At 34.5% G+C, this 18,745-nt stretch overlaps 2 protein-coding genes and 1 non-coding gene across 3 annotated transcripts; 2 read left to right on the top strand and 1 right to left on the bottom strand.

Annotated features, from left to right (window-relative positions):
• Nucleotides 1-2,172: 2,172 nt before the first annotated feature.
• LOC121392778 lies at nucleotides 2,173-2,286 on the bottom strand. Its single transcript, XR_005960542.1, has one exon. It is a non-coding gene; the product is annotated as a U5 spliceosomal RNA (small nuclear RNA).
• A 4,879-nt stretch (nucleotides 2,287-7,165) lies between these two features.
• LOC121392775 lies at nucleotides 7,166-9,872 on the top strand. Its single transcript, XM_041523856.1, has 4 exons — nucleotides 7,166-7,250; nucleotides 7,514-7,672; nucleotides 7,950-8,129; nucleotides 8,500-9,872. The coding sequence occupies exons 1-4, from the start codon at nucleotides 7,166-7,168 to the stop codon at nucleotides 9,870-9,872; spliced, it is 1,797 nt and encodes a 598-aa protein (XP_041379790.1).
• A 4,501-nt stretch (nucleotides 9,873-14,373) lies between these two features.
• On the top strand, nucleotides 14,374-16,973 carry LOC121392773 (RNA cytosine C(5)-methyltransferase NSUN2-like). Its single transcript, XM_041523855.1, is given in 14 exon segments — nucleotides 14,374-14,430; nucleotides 14,481-14,570; nucleotides 14,628-14,758; nucleotides 14,826-14,894; nucleotides 14,938-15,010; nucleotides 15,012-15,044; nucleotides 15,422-15,553; nucleotides 15,899-15,967; nucleotides 15,969-16,037; nucleotides 16,081-16,139; nucleotides 16,203-16,392; nucleotides 16,394-16,563; nucleotides 16,614-16,703; nucleotides 16,754-16,973. Coding segments are annotated over 14 exon segments (1,452 nt in total).
• Nucleotides 16,974-18,745: the final 1,772 nt, after the last annotated feature.

The following is an 18,745-nucleotide window of genomic DNA, read 5'->3' as shown; positions in this document are numbered from 1 at the left end:
TATCAGACTCTGCCCTAGAGGCACCTGTTAGATCGGAACTTTACTCATCAGAAAAGACCTAATGAAAAAGATGACACCAAACATGGTGACATTTTTAAAGTTATTGAAGAACAAAATGGTAGCAGCAATTGTGTCGGATGGAAGGATGAGAACGGGATTGCTAGCAAGCCCAGCCATGAAGATGATATAGTTACTGAAATATTACACCCATGGGTTTCTGAATCTGATCCCAAATTTTATGGAACGGGTCTGATTGACACAGTGGCTGGCCACAATGGCATCAATCAATGACAAATTTTGGGTTGATACAGGTTGTATATCATACAGCATAAACTAACATTATATTTATTATTCATGACAATATTTATTCTCTCATCACGGTCTATATATTCATATCATGTTTATAGGTATATGTTATCAGATTCGATGATAAATAAAAATGTGATCAATAAACACAATATCACGTGATTATTAATTTTAATAGTTTAATATCAAATTAAACATGAAAAAAGTTGTGGTGATAAGGAACAGCTGTTATGTTAATGGATTCCTCCTCTTAAGGCTAAAACAAGATGAGTACAGAGCCTCCTTGGATTTTATAATCTGAAGCAGTCTTGTCATCATTCCTTTAAGAAAAATGATAAAAGTAGCCCCCCCATTTTTAATATACACTGTATTATAATGTGTCCCTAAAGTTCTAGTAGGAAGTCCATGTTCTTATAATTATGATGATATTGATCAAAATAATTAATAACTGTCTTCCTACTAAACTTAAATTAATTTAACTGATCTCAGTGGTATATAGGAAATGGGTGTGGCATGTTACTGTCAACAAACAGACACACCCTCCTAACAACATATTGACAATAACTTACATTTGTTTGCCACTGAAAATCAAACCTGAATGAAGAGGAAGTAAACTATTCTTCATCAAACAAACAACTTACCTTTGTTGTGGAGGAGGGATACCTTCTTCTCTTCAACTCTCTCTTTGATTCTTTCAACCTAACATAATCACATTCCACTCATTAATCAAAATACTAACATGATCTACCTTGTCTGTAGGCTCTATATCAATACAATCTATCGAACAGTCAGTTAGGAATCAGTTATATTCTCAACTTACCTCTTTACCTGTCAATGTCTATACAGGAAAAAACCAAAGTAGTTATATTATATCTGAAAAACATCAACATACGTACCTTTACTTGATCAACATCTTCTGTGCGCTGTTCTGAAAATTATGAAAGAGATTCACGAAGTCCTTAGAATTTTCTTAAGATATACGGAAATATACTAGATACAATTAGTCAGCATGACAATCTCAATGCGACGTCATCTCGATTGTATTGATAATAAAATAACATTATTGTGAATGCTATGATCTGATCCATAATAATAATAATTATTATTATTATCGTGCTGCAGTCTATCCATCAACTGATCAATTGTAATATATAATCTAGTTATATAATCTATATCAGGAAACCATGTGCTACCAGGAGAGTCCTACACTCCTAGTACTAAATTGTATACATTAGGACTCATGTAGCCAACCCCTTCTAGTTTTATTTAATGAAGAGGCTGGCTACATGAGACTACATATATATATATATATATATTATATATATAATACCATACAATGTAGTATATGTATGTTAGAGGTAGAACGATATTAATAAATTATTATTTTTTATGAAGATTGTAGCTAAAGTTGATGACGTGTTTGTAATAATTGTCTTATCGTGTCTAGTCCATCAAGTTTATTTGTAAGGAATCCAATGATCTCATCATTATTAGTAACACTGTGAACTACAGGAGAAGCTGAATTAATTTACTTACAATTCATAACTCACCATCTTCATCTAATAAAGCATCTTCTCAACCTTCTTGAACAATCTATAAAATGTTACAGGTATGTACCAGATAACAACTAATACAGTCTACAAGACACAGTAGTTATTAGTAATAACTCAGGCAGACATCTACTCTAAATGCTATAGGTATACTAGTTGTAGACACACTTCTTTGATGCTTGTTTCTGTAGACGCAAGAAAGAAGATGGTCTGTGCTTAGGACAACACACAACACCACTTCACAGGTGATTGCTATGAAGGAACCATTTCCCTCTATGCATGATTAATGTATTAATATTTGCTTTATTCTAAAATCAGCCTCCAGAGGAGGCCAACAAAAAATTATTTAAGACTCATCATTTGTCCTCCCCCACGGAAATCTTTAGTAAAAGGCGAAAGATTTATGCGATCTGAGGGAAGACCAGAGTTACCTCAAACACAAATTTCTGTGAATTATATAGTCCTTGAGGTAACTAGGAACTTGTGGGGCTCTTTATTTATAACCATATTCATAATTGACCACAAAAAGGTGTCATATTGACAAGTTGTTGCTAGGTTTCTTGCAACAATAACTAATTATTGATTATTATTACCTCTCTAAGATTGATCTTTGTTACTCCTAACTCCACACACTCCACATTATCTGTGTCTCCTTCAGGATCACTCACTATGGTCACTGGAATACTAACAGAACCACAATAGAATTCATTTATACTCATTAACCCAAACATTCATCCTATAAACCTCCATTCATTTAAACTTACCAGTGGTCAGTATTATGATTGTCTTGTAACAAAGCTTTTAGCAGTTCCATTGTGTTCGAGTGCAGATGAGAATGGATATAAAAATCTATAACATAACGCAAGCAGCATATTGCTAGCAGTATCTAAAAACAGTAGAGTGTATTAACCTTTCTTGAAGTTAAAGATAATAGGATGTCCAGGAGTAGTTTTTGGCAGTGATAGAGGCGTTTCCAGCTCACTGCTGTCATAATCTAAGAACTGATATTCTATAAATATTTGAGTGACTGATTTATCTCTGGCTAAAACTACTGTCCTCCTCGACAGTAAATGAAACAATGGTCAGAGAGAAATTAATCTGAGAGGAATAGAATAAAAATTTCATGCTATCAAGTTTCCTTATCTCACCTCTATCTCTTTTTCTGATGTATAGTTTTTGTTTACTAGTGGTGGTAAAAATCTTGTGGTTATTTTTTTTGACCTATTGGTTGTTCATCATCTTCAGACATTAAAATCTAAAGAGTCTCCTAAAATATCTTCGTCTGTGTCCTCTTGAGGTCGGAGAATCACTGAGGGTTTATTTGGCGAGGGAGAGGGTGAAGGAAAAGGGAGAAGAAGGGAGAGGTCCCTGAAAGAAACTCATAGTAAGATCAAATGAATTGTACAGTTATCTACCTTCAGATTGTAAAGTGTCTTCAAACATCGTGTCTTCAGACAATTCAGTCAAATCTTCTTCAAACTCTTCTTCACTAAGTTCAGAATCTTGGCGGTCATGACGTGAACTTTCCTCTCCAATGGTTGCTATGGAAACCACATGAGGATCAGGAAGAGGACCTGCTACATCAGTTAACGAAGCATCCTCCATTTTGGCATCAAACAACAAAGGAGGAGAACCAACATTAGGTGTACCATTTTCTCCATTACTACTTTGGATATCTTCTTTGCTTTCTTTCTTTCACACTAATAGTACTGGTAACAGATGGTATAGGAAATACTCCTGTTGTACTGATTGGAATAGGTGTACTAGTGTCTGTGGGGGACTACTTTGTAATGGACCTTCTGGTTTTTTGTAAGTGAGTCATGTGACGAGGAGTTTCTTGTGGAGGACTCCTTTGTAATAGAGGTACTGGCTTTTGTAAGTGAGTCATGTGACGAGGAGTTTCTTGTGGAGACTACTTTTGTAATAGAGGTACTGGCTTTTGTAAGTGAGTCATGTGACGAGGAGTTTCTTGTGGAGGACTACTTTTTAATGGGACCTGCTGGTTGTGTGGTGATGCGATGAGGGGTACTAGAATCAAGTGTGGTAGTTTTGTAATTCCATTCTTTTAGTGCTATAAGCTAACTCTTTCAATTGAGATTCTAATTTCTAAGTAGAAGAATTAAAAATCATCAAATCCTATAGCACAGCTGGTAATAATGATACAAAAACTAACTTAGCCTACTACAGTATTGTGATGTATCTCTATCTAATTAGCTAACTGACTTATACCTTAATTCTTGTTGACTTCATCTCTAGTAACTGTGTTTTTTCATGTAATCTCATCTCATAATCTTCTTCATTCTGTTTATTTCACTTCTTGTCATTTCTAATTCTTTCTTACAGTCGCGAGATATAGCACTTTGAAGGACAGTAATTTCTTTGTCTTATCCAATTCACTTGTTGTTTCGGCATAAGCTAAACGAAGATCTTGTACTTCCTGACTTGAGTCTTCTGTGATAGTGTGTGCGTGTGTCATAAATGTATTAATGAGTAAAGAAATAGACAGACAGACAGACACTAACCTATGACAGTATGTATTATAGGTGGTCTTTCGATGGCTGTCATATTTGTAGGTTGTAATAAATGATCATTTTCTTTCTTAGACTAGTACAACAATTTAATTGTTAAAGATATATTTACAAAAACTTACTTTTAGAAAACTGAGAGCTTCTTCAAGTTCTGTCCAATCTATTTGCGGTGATCCCTGCAGAGAAGTGTATTAATGTGTGTATCATTAAGAGATGTACCTTTTCATCTTGGCCCAATTTTTGAAGCAAGTTTTTGTGTTCATTTTGCAGTTTTTTATGTGATGACCTTTGACCTCCGATAGTTCATTATTTAACCTCTTGCTTACCTCTTAATGAGAAGAACACGCAGTGAGATTACAACATTTAGGTTCCAGCTACCTTTTTCTTTGGCCAATTTTTCTACAACATTTTGTGTCTCTTTCATTTCATTTGAAACCTTTCTTTCAAGCTCTTTTACTCTCTCTTCAAGTGCTCTTCTCTGACTTGAAAATTCAGGACTACCCACTGAAACTAGAGCACTACAATAGGAAGAAATATCACATTTTAATTTATATCTTCCAACAACATTAAACATACCTCTTCATCAATCTATCATTGCTTTGTTTCAAAATGTCTTTTTCTGCTTTCAAGTCAGCTAACATTTCTTGTAACTAATAGAAACAAAAAGTGTAACACTATTGTGTAATATATAAAAATAATGTAAATGTACATGTACATGTAAATGTACACTTAATATGATATGAAATGATTTACTTCAGATATCAATTTTTTGTTGAACAGAGCTGGTCTGATGTTGACTATGGAGCTCTCTGTATCGTTGTTGTTCCTATAATAGCATTTAGTGTATAAATATCATAATAACTTTAATGTCTAATTTATTAAAGGTAGTAATACTTGATCTAATTGAGTGCTCAGTTGCGTCACTTCTTCTAATAACTTGTCACGATCATTTTTGAGGGACTGTAAATTCTACAAAGAGAATGTGTAATCATTTACTCTTCTATCCTCCCTCCCTCCTTATCTGTTGGTTTATCTTACTATTCATTTATCAGCTACTGTGACTTACATTTTCAAGTGTTGTACAACTGTGTCTGTGTAAGTCGTAGTTCATTTGTTTTCTCACGGACTTCTCTTTGAAGTTTTATCTTCTCGATATCCTCCTCAATATTGATCCTTATTTAATGTATGATACATAAAATTAAAATTTATAATAATGTTGTACTTTTGTGTATTAAACAAATTGCTTTTGTAATTGCTCTTGTAACTTGAGTACTTCATCATCATGAGATAACTTTTGTAATTTGTTCTGTGTATGCGTGTGTGGAGGGAGGGAGGGAGAGAGGGAGAGAGAGAGAGGGGGGGAAGAGATAGAGAGAGAGTTGAATCTGAGTTACCGAGCTAGACACATTTGAACATTACCTCTTCTTTATATCGATCACATTCAGTTTCTCAATAGACTGATTTCTTGTTTTTAAGGACAACACCAATTCTTCTCTAAAAACATGCATAATATAAAAGATACAGTAATTAATGGCCTTACAATTCTTCATTGTCTTTACGTGCCTCTTCTAATAACTCTGACCATATCTATCAAAGGGTATATTGTATTGTTATCACGATAAATTTTACCGAAACTGGTCCGGGGGAGACTTGAGGAGTCACATTTTTCCTTAATTAAAAAATGTACATGTACATGTAACATTAACATATGTATTAACAAACTCTTCAATACCTTTTGGTACTTGAGACATCCTCAGTTGATATTGATCGCTGTGGTGATCTTTTTACCACACCCTAGTAATATTGCTAGTTATAAATAAGTTATTATTGTACATACTGTGTTAATCTTTGAGGGTATATGATCATAAGGGTAATGTCGCTTCCCACGGGACTCCAATTGCTGCTTCAAAAACAGTCACTTTGCCTTTCAAATTAGCATTTTGTATCTCCATTTGACGTAATTTCTCTGACAGTTCAACCAAATTATCTTCAACGTCTGAGATATTACCTGCTCTATCTCCTCTGATTTTTTTGTCATCAGAAGAAAGTCGAAGTAGCTTGGTAGCCATTCTAATAAAAAGCACAATACATATTATATATTATGTAATACTATATAATATTATGTAATAGGAAACCCTTTTCATTTTCTCTTCTTGGGCTTTAGCATGTTTCTTTAACAACTGTAAAGAGACCAGAGAAACAATTCATAAAACTTTCAACCAATGTTCAAAGTATATATATATATATTGTTCAAAGTATATATATTATATATATATATATTGTTCAAAGTATATATATATATATATATATATAGGAGTAATGACTATATAATATCTATTGTATTACCATGTTCTTTCCACTAGTTCAATATGCTTGTCTTCCAGTTCCACTCTGTCCATTAAAGATATTGCACGCTTTGTACGTACATCTATTGATTTTTGACATAATTTGAGTAGCTAAAGAGAAAGGTAAGAACTGACATTAGTACTGTGACATTTATATTTCATACCTGTCATTCTGAGAGACACATCTGACTAAAAGCTAACTCAACTGATTTTTGTGTTTGGTATTTAGCTTATAAACCATGTGGGGCAGTTCCTTCAGGCGGTTGTATCTCGGTTACTATAGTAACCAAAATTTCATTGGTGGGTGGGTTTTAAGGATGTAGTGTGCATTAATTAGAATGCTATAATTTTTCGGGATCCGCGATGCAAGAGCTTTATAAAAGTTGCTGTCATTCAGTGATGCTTACAGTTGATCCTTTCTGGGATGGAAGGCAAGATGGCACAAAATAAGAAGCAATCACAATCAGAAGAGCAGCTGCAAGAGTCTCCTGTAGCGAGCAAAACCGTTAAGGAAGTGAGGGGTTGAACCATACATTGCAGCACATGGAATGCTAGCATTGTAGTAATTACAATTGTTAAAGCTAACTGTTTTTAATGGAATGCCACAGTTATGTCTCTTCTTTTTTTGATTGGCAGACTACTCAAAAGACACCCACAAGAGGTCCAGGACGAATTGGCAAGAGAAAGCTACAGCCCATGATACCAGCACTTCAAAGCAAAGATGATTGTAAGTTATTGTTAAAGAGAAAAAACTAAATATTTATAAAATTTGAAACTGTTTTAGTGCCCTCAATTGAGAAACCTCCTGTTGTTAAGAAACGACGTAGAAGCTCAAGTACAAGTGGTATGGCTTCTCCGACTAGCATGTTTAAACCTGCACTGACTGAACGACAGCAGCTGGCATTACTTCTACAAATGACTGACCCTCAGAAGCAAAGTCCAGGTACGTTAGGTCTAACTATTTTACCTAACTAGCATGACACTATAGACCTTATCTATCTAGTATAGTTTCTGTTTGAAGTTCATTGTTTGTTTGTTTATTACACATCAAAGGCACATCATTAGTTTCAATGTTGTCAATAATTAGATGATATAACTAATTAATATTAATATATATGATATATTATTAATATAACTAATCATTAATAGATGAATGACTTCACAGATGGATGGTTGAATATGAAGCATTATTAAATACAAACAAATCATTTTGCAAATAGGTGGTAGTACTGCTGCTAGCATTGAGTCATCTCCTCGAGATACTCCAGTAAAAGGTCGCATTCATCGACGCAATGAAAGAGGGGAGACTCCCCTTCATTTAGCATGCATACGAGGTGACGAGTCTGCCGTCTTATCTCTGATTGAACAAGGAGCTGATGTCAATGCAACTGATAATGCAGGTATTACTATAACAAGTTTTAAAAACGGGTTGTGTAAACAGGTTATAAATAGATATAATTTGTACTACTTGTCTGCGGAATGTGAATTATGTTAGTTAATTTTTTACAGTGAGCAAAGGGTTAATTTTGAACAATTACAATAGCAATATTACATACCATCTTATATCTTGATATAGGTTGGTCACCTCTCCATGAAGCTTGTAATCATGGTCACATTAAGATTGCCGCCATTTTATTTAGACAATGAAGCATTTGTCAATGCACTAGGGATGGATGGAGACACTCCTCTGCATGATGCTGTCAGCAATAGCCACATAGAGGTAGCGATGAACTAGACTCCATTGTTACTAATTGTACTAATAGGTTGTAGGTTTGTTGATGGAGAAAGGAGCTGACATTACTATTGTTAATGCCAAAGAGAAGACTCCATTGGATCTTTGTCGAGAAGAGGGAATACGTGCATTGCTCTTAAAGTCTGTTAAACATGATCAAGATGTTAGAAGAACTGAAAATGGACAAGATGAAGAAAAGGAGGTATTTGCTGAAGACAAAGTAGTTACCAAGAAAGAAATTAATGTGGAACCTTCCTCGTGTCCTCATATTATTATTCAAACACCTCCCTCTCAGACCCTTGCTCGATTTCCTCGACAAAAACAGGGCCGACGTGCCGAGACTCCGCCTGCTAGATTACATGCTTATTATTCTCGTGGTCGTGGTCAGAAGAAGAAACCAAACTCAAGAGGTAGTTTCTATAGCGATGTTTCATCAAGTGAAAGTGAAGCTGACCATCTAGAGACTGAAATAAGTCACTTGAGACCACACCCACCTAAAATAATTAAATTGACGTCTATTTCTGAGGCTGATGATAGTCTAACTGAAAGCCCTGTACCAGAGAAAACTAATATGTCTGTAATACTTACCGAAGAGGCTGAACAGAAAGAATGTAATATGGTAGTTGATGTAAAAATTGATGTCACGACTATTCAGCCATCTTTAGAATTAGATGACAAAGATATTGTTATAACACCTGATCTAGGTCAGGTGTCCAGTTCTTCAGTATTAGATCAGAGAGATCTCGACGATAGAAATAATGGGAAAATAGAGGATACTATTAAAGATGGAGATGAAAATATATGTAAAAGTGAAGAAGTACTGCTGACTAATGGCGAGAGAGTTGAAGACAACACTCAAGATTTATCAGAAACAGTATCCATGGAAACAACTAACTCAGATGCTAAAGATGTTAGGAGTCCTTTGATCTTATCAGAAGCACAAGAAGTAGTGTCTTCTCTTGTTGTCAGTATTATGCTCAATGAAGTCACTCTTAAGATTGGAAATATAAGTAATGATACCCTCAAAGATCCAACATCTAAAAAGACAGACTTTCAAGAGACGTCAGAACCAACTGAATCGTCATTACTCACTAGAAATGGGTCTGAGGATGTTACAAGTCCCAATATTGATAGTTCGTCCCCTGTGACTCGAAGTGTATCTGTAGTTAGTGGAGCTGTACGTAGAGTTTCTAGTATTGATGATGAAAGTGCATGTAGTGAATTCCCAGAGCTTCCTTCAACTTTCCAAGAGATATTGATACAAAGGGAAAGTAATGTCCTCGTTGATGACGATGATAATGACTCTTGCTCAACTGTTGTCTCTTTTTTCAACGTCTCTACTCTTGTGTTTGGTTCTCGTACTCCCTCTCGTTCTCAAAGTCCAGTCGCTCTCTGTCTCCACCTCCATTAACCACACCCCTTCTATCTGGGTTAGTAACGTCATCATTAAGGTCTAAAGTGGACACTGGAGAACCATTAGAATGTGCCAAGGACCAAGGACATGCTTTAAGAAGTCTCCACCTACTCACAATGATAATTCTGCTAGTAAAGGTTAGTATTATTATTAAAATGTAAAACTTTTCGGTAGTGAGCATTTTTAGGTTCTTAGAAACTGTCCTTTGTGTAGATAGTATCTTTAAAGATTATATGCAACAAATGTCCTTAATATAATATTAACATACTACTTCACTTAACTCCATTATTGTAGGTGACCAAGATGCTATTAAAAGGCCAGATCCTACTCTTGTAAGTAGTCAAGTGCCTTTTGATTTTACAATGTATCCAATATTTATTTCCCTACTAGCCTACAAAGAAAAGAATTCTCAGAGAAGTTTACAAATCTGAAATTATTAATCATCGTAGGAACCTCCCCTCTCATCCCCTCAATATCCTCCTCACAATTACGACACATATCTTTTGTCTACACGTCAGTATCAATCAGGCTCTCTTCCTAAACCAACTAATGCAGAGGTATGTGCATGTGACTATACTTGGTAATATTATCCAATAGCTTGGTTGTTTATTTTGATTCAGACTATATATCCTCCTATACCGCCATCTTTTATCAAACTTTTCACTGAACAAGAAAAACGAACGACTGAACCTCCTGGCTTCTCACTTAACTGAAGTAGTAAGCTAAATGGATGAATTGATGGATGGATAAATGGATAAATACTTGTGTAGAAAGGTACACTATTTCATTGTTAGGATCGCTTGGTTATTTTTGTTTTGAACAAGAATTACTTCGAGCTCAAGAGAGAGCTAACTCATCTACCATTCTATCCACCACTGAGTGTCTGTTCTGTTCTTATGGAGCGTCAATTCCCTCTTAATCAATCCTTTTTCCCTCAAGAAAACTCAGACTCCAAAGTGAGCAGGGACAGTGATAGAAAAAGATGAGCGACTTTTAGCTGGTTACGTTCGAGATGTTTGGGATAAATATCATAGAGAGAGTGTGTTGTTAGCTAGTAGACACAAGATGGAAGTAGAAACACTGTGGTTAACTCAAACACATCACTGGATTAAAAAACAAAAAGAAACAGGTTAGTATTATCATCATCTTGTCCTGGGACATCCAATACTTGAATATCAGTAGATAAGTAATAGCATAGACCTTTCACTTTGCTAAAGCATGAGAGGTCTAGTAAATAAGTTTACCCAAGCTGACCAATCCGATTCAACACTCATATTCTAAGTAGTAAAGGCAGGAAACCAGTGAAGTATTTATGCTATGTCCATACAGTACTTAATGGTTGCCTAGCAACTGTTATCTGTAATGAGCTACACTTTTTAATATATAGGAACCTTCTCTTCTCCTACTGATATTCCAGCATCTCATGTTCCAGTAACACACTCTGGTACATTTCCAAGTTATGTGCACTAATTACATTTTATAGTCATAATAATGATCAGGTGATATTAATATGTGAAATGTTTGGCATAAGAGGATTTTAATGGACTAAAACCAATACTTATCTATGTATTGGCATCACTTGTGACCCAATCTCATTTTTGTCTGATAATCAGTCACAAATTGTAGTAACATTTTATAATAAGGTTGAAACTATTAATATAGGGAATGTACATGTCTGTGTGTTAGTTAGGTTATTGCTCTGGTTTAGTATTGTTTTGAGAATAAAACAGATCCAGTAGAGGAATAGCTACAGAACAGACATGTCACATGACTATCATATGTCATAAGTTCCACCCACCTGAACTTGTTTGTGAGATCGGAAAAAAGGGCATTTTGTACCATGTCTTCATTTGGTACCTCTGATTTAGGATCAGATGATATTGATTCCAATAAACGCTAAAGAGAGAGAGAGAGAGAAGTAAAATATTTTTTTTACTATGAAATCTTACAGCTGTATCAATCATATCATAATCTGGTAGCACACCAGTATAGTCTGAATTATTGAGAAACTAGGAGAAGATAGATAGTTACAAGTGATTTGTAATAATATAAAATATTAGTTATCACCTCTGATAATACAGTTGGGTCAATGCTAAGTTGTCCAGGTATTACTTCATGTAAAGATGAGATGCCTTGTTCTTGATGATCTAACTGGCTAGTTAGTTGATTGAGACTAAGACTAGAAAGAGAGAGAGAGAGACATAGATATGAACACAACCTAAAAATAGTACACAAATCTTTACACAATACATACCTATCATCTGATGGATATGGAACCAGTGCAGGGAGACTTGCCGTGGGAGAGCTCTCTTTCAATTGAATAGGTGAAAAGGACTGAACAGGTGAAGTAGAAATGGTTGTAGTTTGAGTTGTTGATTTAAAGAGATCTGCCAAGAACTCATCTCCTGAAAGAGCAACATTGTCAGCCAATAAAGCATCATCTAATTGATTTGGAAAGGAAACTAGAGAAGAAAACAGGCTTGACTTGTTTTGTACACTACAGGTATTATTAAAAACTAGTCTAACCTGTTGGCCCACTTGAGGCTGGTGAAACAGGTAACGTTGAAGACAAGGATGGCTATGATTAGTGAATAAATTTTATAATTAATCTAGGTACAAGAATATTACTTACTGACTGTACATTGTATAGAGCAGTAGTAGGATCAGAAGATAGTAAAGAACTCCGTGGTCGTTTAGATCTTGGTGACATCAAGTCATCTTCTCTATCAGTTAACATTAATTGACTAGAAACAGACAATATAGAATGTTATTTGAAATGACATGCACATAATTATTGTGTTCATTATATTGCAGTAACACTATACAGCTGGAATTATTTGGAAAAAGGAAATTACTCTTTAAAAGGATTTTACATGTTAAAATCATTATTTATTTAATAATTATGGGTGTGGTGATTATAAATTTGAGTTAATTTCACTCAATCTATACCCTAACCAGTATTTTAATTATATTAATTAATAAATATTGCAATTTTTAACTCTTACCCTCGTTTAGTTGGTAGTCTACCTTTATATATGATATGGACAATAAAATGTATTATCTAGAGGTGAATGATATTAAAATATCTTTATATAAATAATGTCTTACTTTATTTAATAACTTGTGTTGTTGATTGTGTTTTTGTTTCAGTATATTAATCTCCTGCTTCAAGTATGGTTTCACTAGAAAGAATAATCAGGGTTTCATTTAGAAAAATGGACAAGGGGGGGGGGCAAAATAATACTTAGAGAAAATATTGGCAAGGGGAGGGGGGCAAATGCCCCACATCCCTAAATGAAACCCTGATAATGACAACTTAGATCAACGATAAATGGATGTATGAATGACGGGTGAGTACATGATGTTATAGATGAATAGTTAAACATATTGAAGTTACAGATGAATGAATTAACATTAAGTTATATATGCTCTACTCACTAACCGTTTGAGTTCTTCAAACAAAGACGTAATGTTCTCTTGTCTTCCTTTCATATGATGTATATCAGTTATTACTTGTGATAAAAATGGGTTTTCTCCTCTGTACCAACACGACCTAGACACAGACTGGAAAGAGAGAGAGAGATTAAAACAAAGATTAACTCTATGTACCCTTCGTTGAACAAGATGCAAAGTCTGGGTGTCCACGTCGGAAATTAGCATGCCAAAATTCAACAGAGTCATTCTTGGTTTTCACAAGAGCTCCCTGATCAGGTTTTGGCCACTTTTCGAAATCCATCTAAAAAAATAGGACAGCATAAATGATCTAAACCTGAATTAAGAGGTCATTAGGTTCTTGGTCAATTACATCTTCAACAATCACTTACATAGATTGAGTTGACGGACAAAACTGGCAAAATTGTTATGTTTAAAATAGTGAGGAAGAACTTCTTTGCAAACCTTGACTCGTCAACAACAATAAACGTCTTTCCATTCTAAAATAAACAAAGAAACAGTAGCTATGTACTACACCAGAAATGAACATAGTAATAGAAAGCCTTCAAGTATGTTAACTCAGTCATAATATACAGCAACATCCCTTAATATTGTTATAATAATTAAGCTGATGTGTCTATAAAGTGAGTTAACTTACTTCAGACCATGTCACCAAATGATCCATATTCTTGTCGTTGACAAAACTCCATACTTTGATATGAACAGTGCTACTCCTGATGAGCCTTCTTCTTTGATCTTCACCTCAGAAGAAGGCAAAGCAACCGCCATGTTAGTGTGGCTGAGGGATTTCCCCTTAAAATAAACAAACGTTTGCTCCTAAAAGTCAATATTTGATGTTTAGATGCAGTAACAATGTCACTTACTAACTGTTAGAGATATACTGATTGCTCTTTAAAAGTCAGTTATTGTTTTCGTTCAGATATGAAGACCAGAGAAATTCATGACCAGAGACAAAGTTTGAAATGACAATTTTCTTTAAATGATCGGAAATATCCGATTCAAATAATGCAGAATGGCCCCGCCCACACACGTGGTAGTCTAACTAATGGCAAGAACGAAACAGACTAAGAGGAAAAAGAAAAATCAAGGAATTGGAGGGAAAGTAAATGTGATTGTTTTAATTAATAAATTAATTATCTCTGTTATCAAAAGGGGTCGAAAAAAAGGAAAACTGATGATCAACAGCAAGATGGCTACAGTGATATTGTGAGAGAAAATCCACAATTTGAAAAATACTATAAAGTGAGAGTGCATGGACAAATAGAAATAGATCAATTAATATTGGGCCTTTAATTATAGGGGCTAGGTTTTATTCCCCCAGAAGAATGGGATTCATTTATGTCAGCATTACGTGAGAACCTACCAGTAACATTTCGTATCACAGGAACAAGATCTTGGGCACATAGTGTCCTGTCTTGCTTGGAACGAAGGTAACCATGACAACATCATAATAATATTAGTAATTAAGTATTAATGAGAATTTAATTATTTTCACAGGTATTTCAGTGAGATTAGTGGTCTTGAGGTGGATGGTGAGCGGATACCTCCACCACGACCCCTTGAATGGTACGTGCATCCTTTTATATGAGATACTCATGTTCCTTATAAGGTATCCTGATAATTTAGGATGGCATGTCTCATTGTCTCGGAAAGCAATTCGAAAATCACCTCTCTTGTCAAAATTTTCATTCTTTCCTTGTTAAGGAAAGTGATCAGGTAAAGATAATTAATATAGGAAGTTAAGTCTGAAATATAGGAAGTTAATAGGAAATATAAAATAATATAAAATAATACTTGACATTATTGATCTTTACCTGATCACTTTCCTCGTTAAGGAAAGTGATCAGGTAAAGATCAATAATGTCGGAAGTTGAGTCTGAAATATAGGAAGTTAATAGGAAATAAAAAATAATATAAAATAATACTTGACATTATTGATCTTTACCTGATCACTTTCCTTGTTAAGGAAAGTGATCAGGTAAAGATAATTAATATAGGAAGTTGAGTCTGAAATATAGGAAGTTAATAGGAAATAAAAAAATAATATAAAATAATACTTGACATTATTGATTATATGCATGCTTTCTTGTTAGGGGAACATTAGTCGTCAAGAAGCAGTCAGTATGATCCCTCCATTGTTGCTAGGGGTGGAGCCTCATCACCATGTTCTCGATATGTGCGCTGCACCTGGTTCTAAGACATCACAACTTATTGAGTTATTACATGTACAAGACACTCCCCTTGATTCTATTCCAAGTAAGAGGAGATCATATCATTTATTATCTTGGAAGGTATAAAAAAGCACCTGATAAAAATGTAACTTGTCATATTTATTGGAAAAAATACTTTCCAGATATTAAAGTTTGTGGTTTTTAATTCTCCTTTGAACTTGTTATTATACACAGTTCATTGGAAGTGCTAATCCACAACATTATACTATATATTAAAGTACATATATATGTACATGTATAATGTGATGTATTTTTTTATTAAAATATGCTTTAAAGTTTTATAAAACACTACGCCATTTGAACCTATTGTTACAACATTACATGTTTTGTTTTATGAAGGGGGGTGTGGTTATTGCTAACGATGCAGACAATAAACGCTGTTATATGTTAGTACATCAAGCTAAGAGGTTTAAACAGTCCGTGTTTGATGGTTACCAATCATGACGCCTCTATATTTCCTATCCTTTATTATCATGATGTAAGATGTGGTCATGTGATATGTCATGTGATTTTTTTGTTAGGAGAAAGATGTGCGACATCCTTTGTTTTTTGATAGAGTACTCTGTGATGTACCTTGCAGGTCAGTCAATTTGTATCTTAGTTACCATGGTGATCAATAAGGTATGTTAACTGATGATTATAGTGGTGATGGGACTCTTAGGAAGAACCCTACAATATGGAATTCTTGGAATCCTGGATTAGCACTTTCACTTTCATCGGTATTGATGGATAGATATATAGGTAGATGACTGAAATATTTTTTTAGGCTTCAGCTTCGAATATTAACAAGGGGTCTGGAATTATTGAAACCTGGTGGTCGATTAGTTTACTCAAACATGTTCATTAAATCCAATAGAAAATGAAGCAGTCATTGGAGCAGCTATAAGAATATGTAAAGGATCAGTTGAAGTTGTAGACTGTTCCCATGAGCTACCTGGTTTAAAAAGAATTCCAGGAGTATCAAAATGGAAGGTGAATAAAATTGAAGAAAGAATTGTTATTGAGTAATTGTTGTAGACTATGTCTAATAATGGGGAGTGGTTTGAGTCTTTAGAAGAAGCTCCACCCACATGAGTCACATGGTTCAATTGTCAATGTTCCCACCTACTTTAGAGGAATCTAATAATTTTCATCTTGAGAGATGGTACGATCTCGTTCTATTTTTAGTAACATTATTATATGTTCTATTTATAGTATTCGTATCCTTCCACATCATCAAGACACTGGTGGTTTCTTTGTGGCCGTCATACAAAAAAACAAACAGTTACCTTGGCAACATCAAGTCACACCCAAACAAACAATTTCAGAAGAGGCTTCTAGTCAAATTGAAATGAGCTTAGAAGACTTTACCAAAGTACCTCCACATGAGAGTGGGAGTGCTTTGGAAGAACTTCCTAAGAGTGGAGTGGCTTAGAAGTTCCCCCTGAGAGTGAAAGTGATCCACATGAAAGTGGGAGTGGCTTAGAAGTTCCCTGAGAGCGAAAGTGCTCCACATGAAAGTGGGATTGGCTTAGAGGAAGTTCCCCCTGAGACTGGAAGTTGGAGTGGCTTAGAAGAGCCGGGAGATAAGAAGAAAGAAATTATATTAGAGGAAAAGCCATTAGATGTCTTGGGAAAGTGAGCATGTAATAATCACATGATTGGTCACATGATGTTACCTGTCTAGACCTGGGTTTATAAGAAAAAGAAATTGGTTATAAGGAAGATCCTTTTGTTTTTTAGATGAAGGTGATCCTGCTATTCAAGAAATCTGGTAAGTATTTAATCTGATATTTATCTGTTCATTGTCTCTCTAGTAAATATTATAATGTTCCAGATTCTTTTCCAAAAACTCAGTTTTTAACTCGTACACACACTGGTAAAAAGAAGACTATTTATCTTGCATCATTTCTGGTTAAAGAATTGACAAAAAGAAATGAAAAAGACTGCAAAGTAAGTGAACGGAGTTAGTGAATAATACTACAATACTTGTATTATTATTATTATTATTATTATTATATTATTATTATTATTATTATTATTGTTATTATTATTATTATTATTATTATTATTATTATTATTGTTATTGTTATTATTATTATTAGATTATTAATACTGGAGTAAGAGTTTTGCTCGTTGTGATCATATAAAACAAGTTGTAACTTTAGAATTACACAGGAGGTACTATACTATATACATCTCTAACAATACCTCTTTTTCTCTTAGGGTATCAATACAATATTGCCATATATTGCAGATTGTATTATTGAGTTCCCTCTAAATGATTTTATCACAACATTAAAATTACCAAATCCATTAATAACCTCATTATCCACTGAACTTCAAACTCATTTAGCAAGTTTTGGTACAACAAGTAAGTCCATCCCATTTTAGTGTACATGGCATTTTATCTTATATTTCTATAGGACCAGCTTTATTTGTATATATACCAAGACAGAGTGAGGACAATACCAGTGAAATGTAAGTTATAGCATCATATGTTCAATAATAAATGAGTTTTTAGAGTTCGCATTTCTTTGTTTTTCTCTTCCTCTTAGAGACATAAGATGTCCTCTTTATCTCTCAGGATGGATAGCAGCGACATCAGTTCGATTATTTGTCAATCATCCTGAACGTTACCACTATCTAGCAATTTTAGGTCAAGAACCTCCAGAACAGCTCTCACTAGCGGACTCATAACAGAAAATTTGATGATGATAAAGAAAATGGAGACAGAGGATCTACAGGAACTACTGAGGGGAAAGACTCTAGAAGGTATTGAACTAATATATAATATTAATAGTTTATATGTTTTATTAAGAGGATCAAATTAAAAATATATCTTTAGGAACTAAAGATAAACAAGATACTTAAAGAGGAGAGCAAGGAAGGAGAAATGGGAGGATATATCTGGAGAAGATGTAGAAGGTACGATAATACCTCTCACTACTGTGTGTGTGTGTGTGTGTGTGTGTGTGTGTGGTGTGGTGTGTGTGTGTGTGTGTGTGTGTGTGTGTGTGTGTGTGTGTGTGTGTGTGTGTGTGTGTGTGTGTGTGTGTGTGTGTGTGTGTGTGTGTGTGTGTGTGTGTGGTGTGTACATGAGTACTGGGTCTTTTATTATTATAGAGTTGGTAGAAAATACAGATATCAAGATTACAGAAGAGGACTAATAACATAATGGTGTGGTAACATTTTTTCTTTTTATGT

The sequence above is a fragment of the Gigantopelta aegis genome, unplaced genomic scaffold (genome assembly GCF_016097555.1).
Source record: "Gigantopelta aegis isolate Gae_Host unplaced genomic scaffold, Gae_host_genome ctg4476_pilon_pilon, whole genome shotgun sequence".
Classification (NCBI taxonomy): Eukaryota; Metazoa; Mollusca; class Gastropoda; order Neomphalida; family Peltospiridae; genus Gigantopelta; species Gigantopelta aegis.
This window is presented reverse-complemented; position numbering and strand designations above follow the sequence as displayed.

Bases quoted from the DNA above. Each gene is read 5' to 3' on its own strand.
- LOC121392775 (XM_041523856.1), top strand. From the start codon at position 7,166: ATGGCACAAAATAAGAAGCAATCACAATCAGAAGAGCAGCTGCAAGAG. The intron at 7,673-7,949 runs GTACGTTAGGTC...TTTTGCAAATAG, and splicing joins CCCTCAGAAGCAAAGTCCAG to GTGGTAGTACTGCTGCTAGC. The intron at 8,130-8,499 runs GTATTACTATAA...AATAGGTTGTAG, and splicing joins CAATGCAACTGATAATGCAG to GTTTGTTGATGGAGAAAGGA.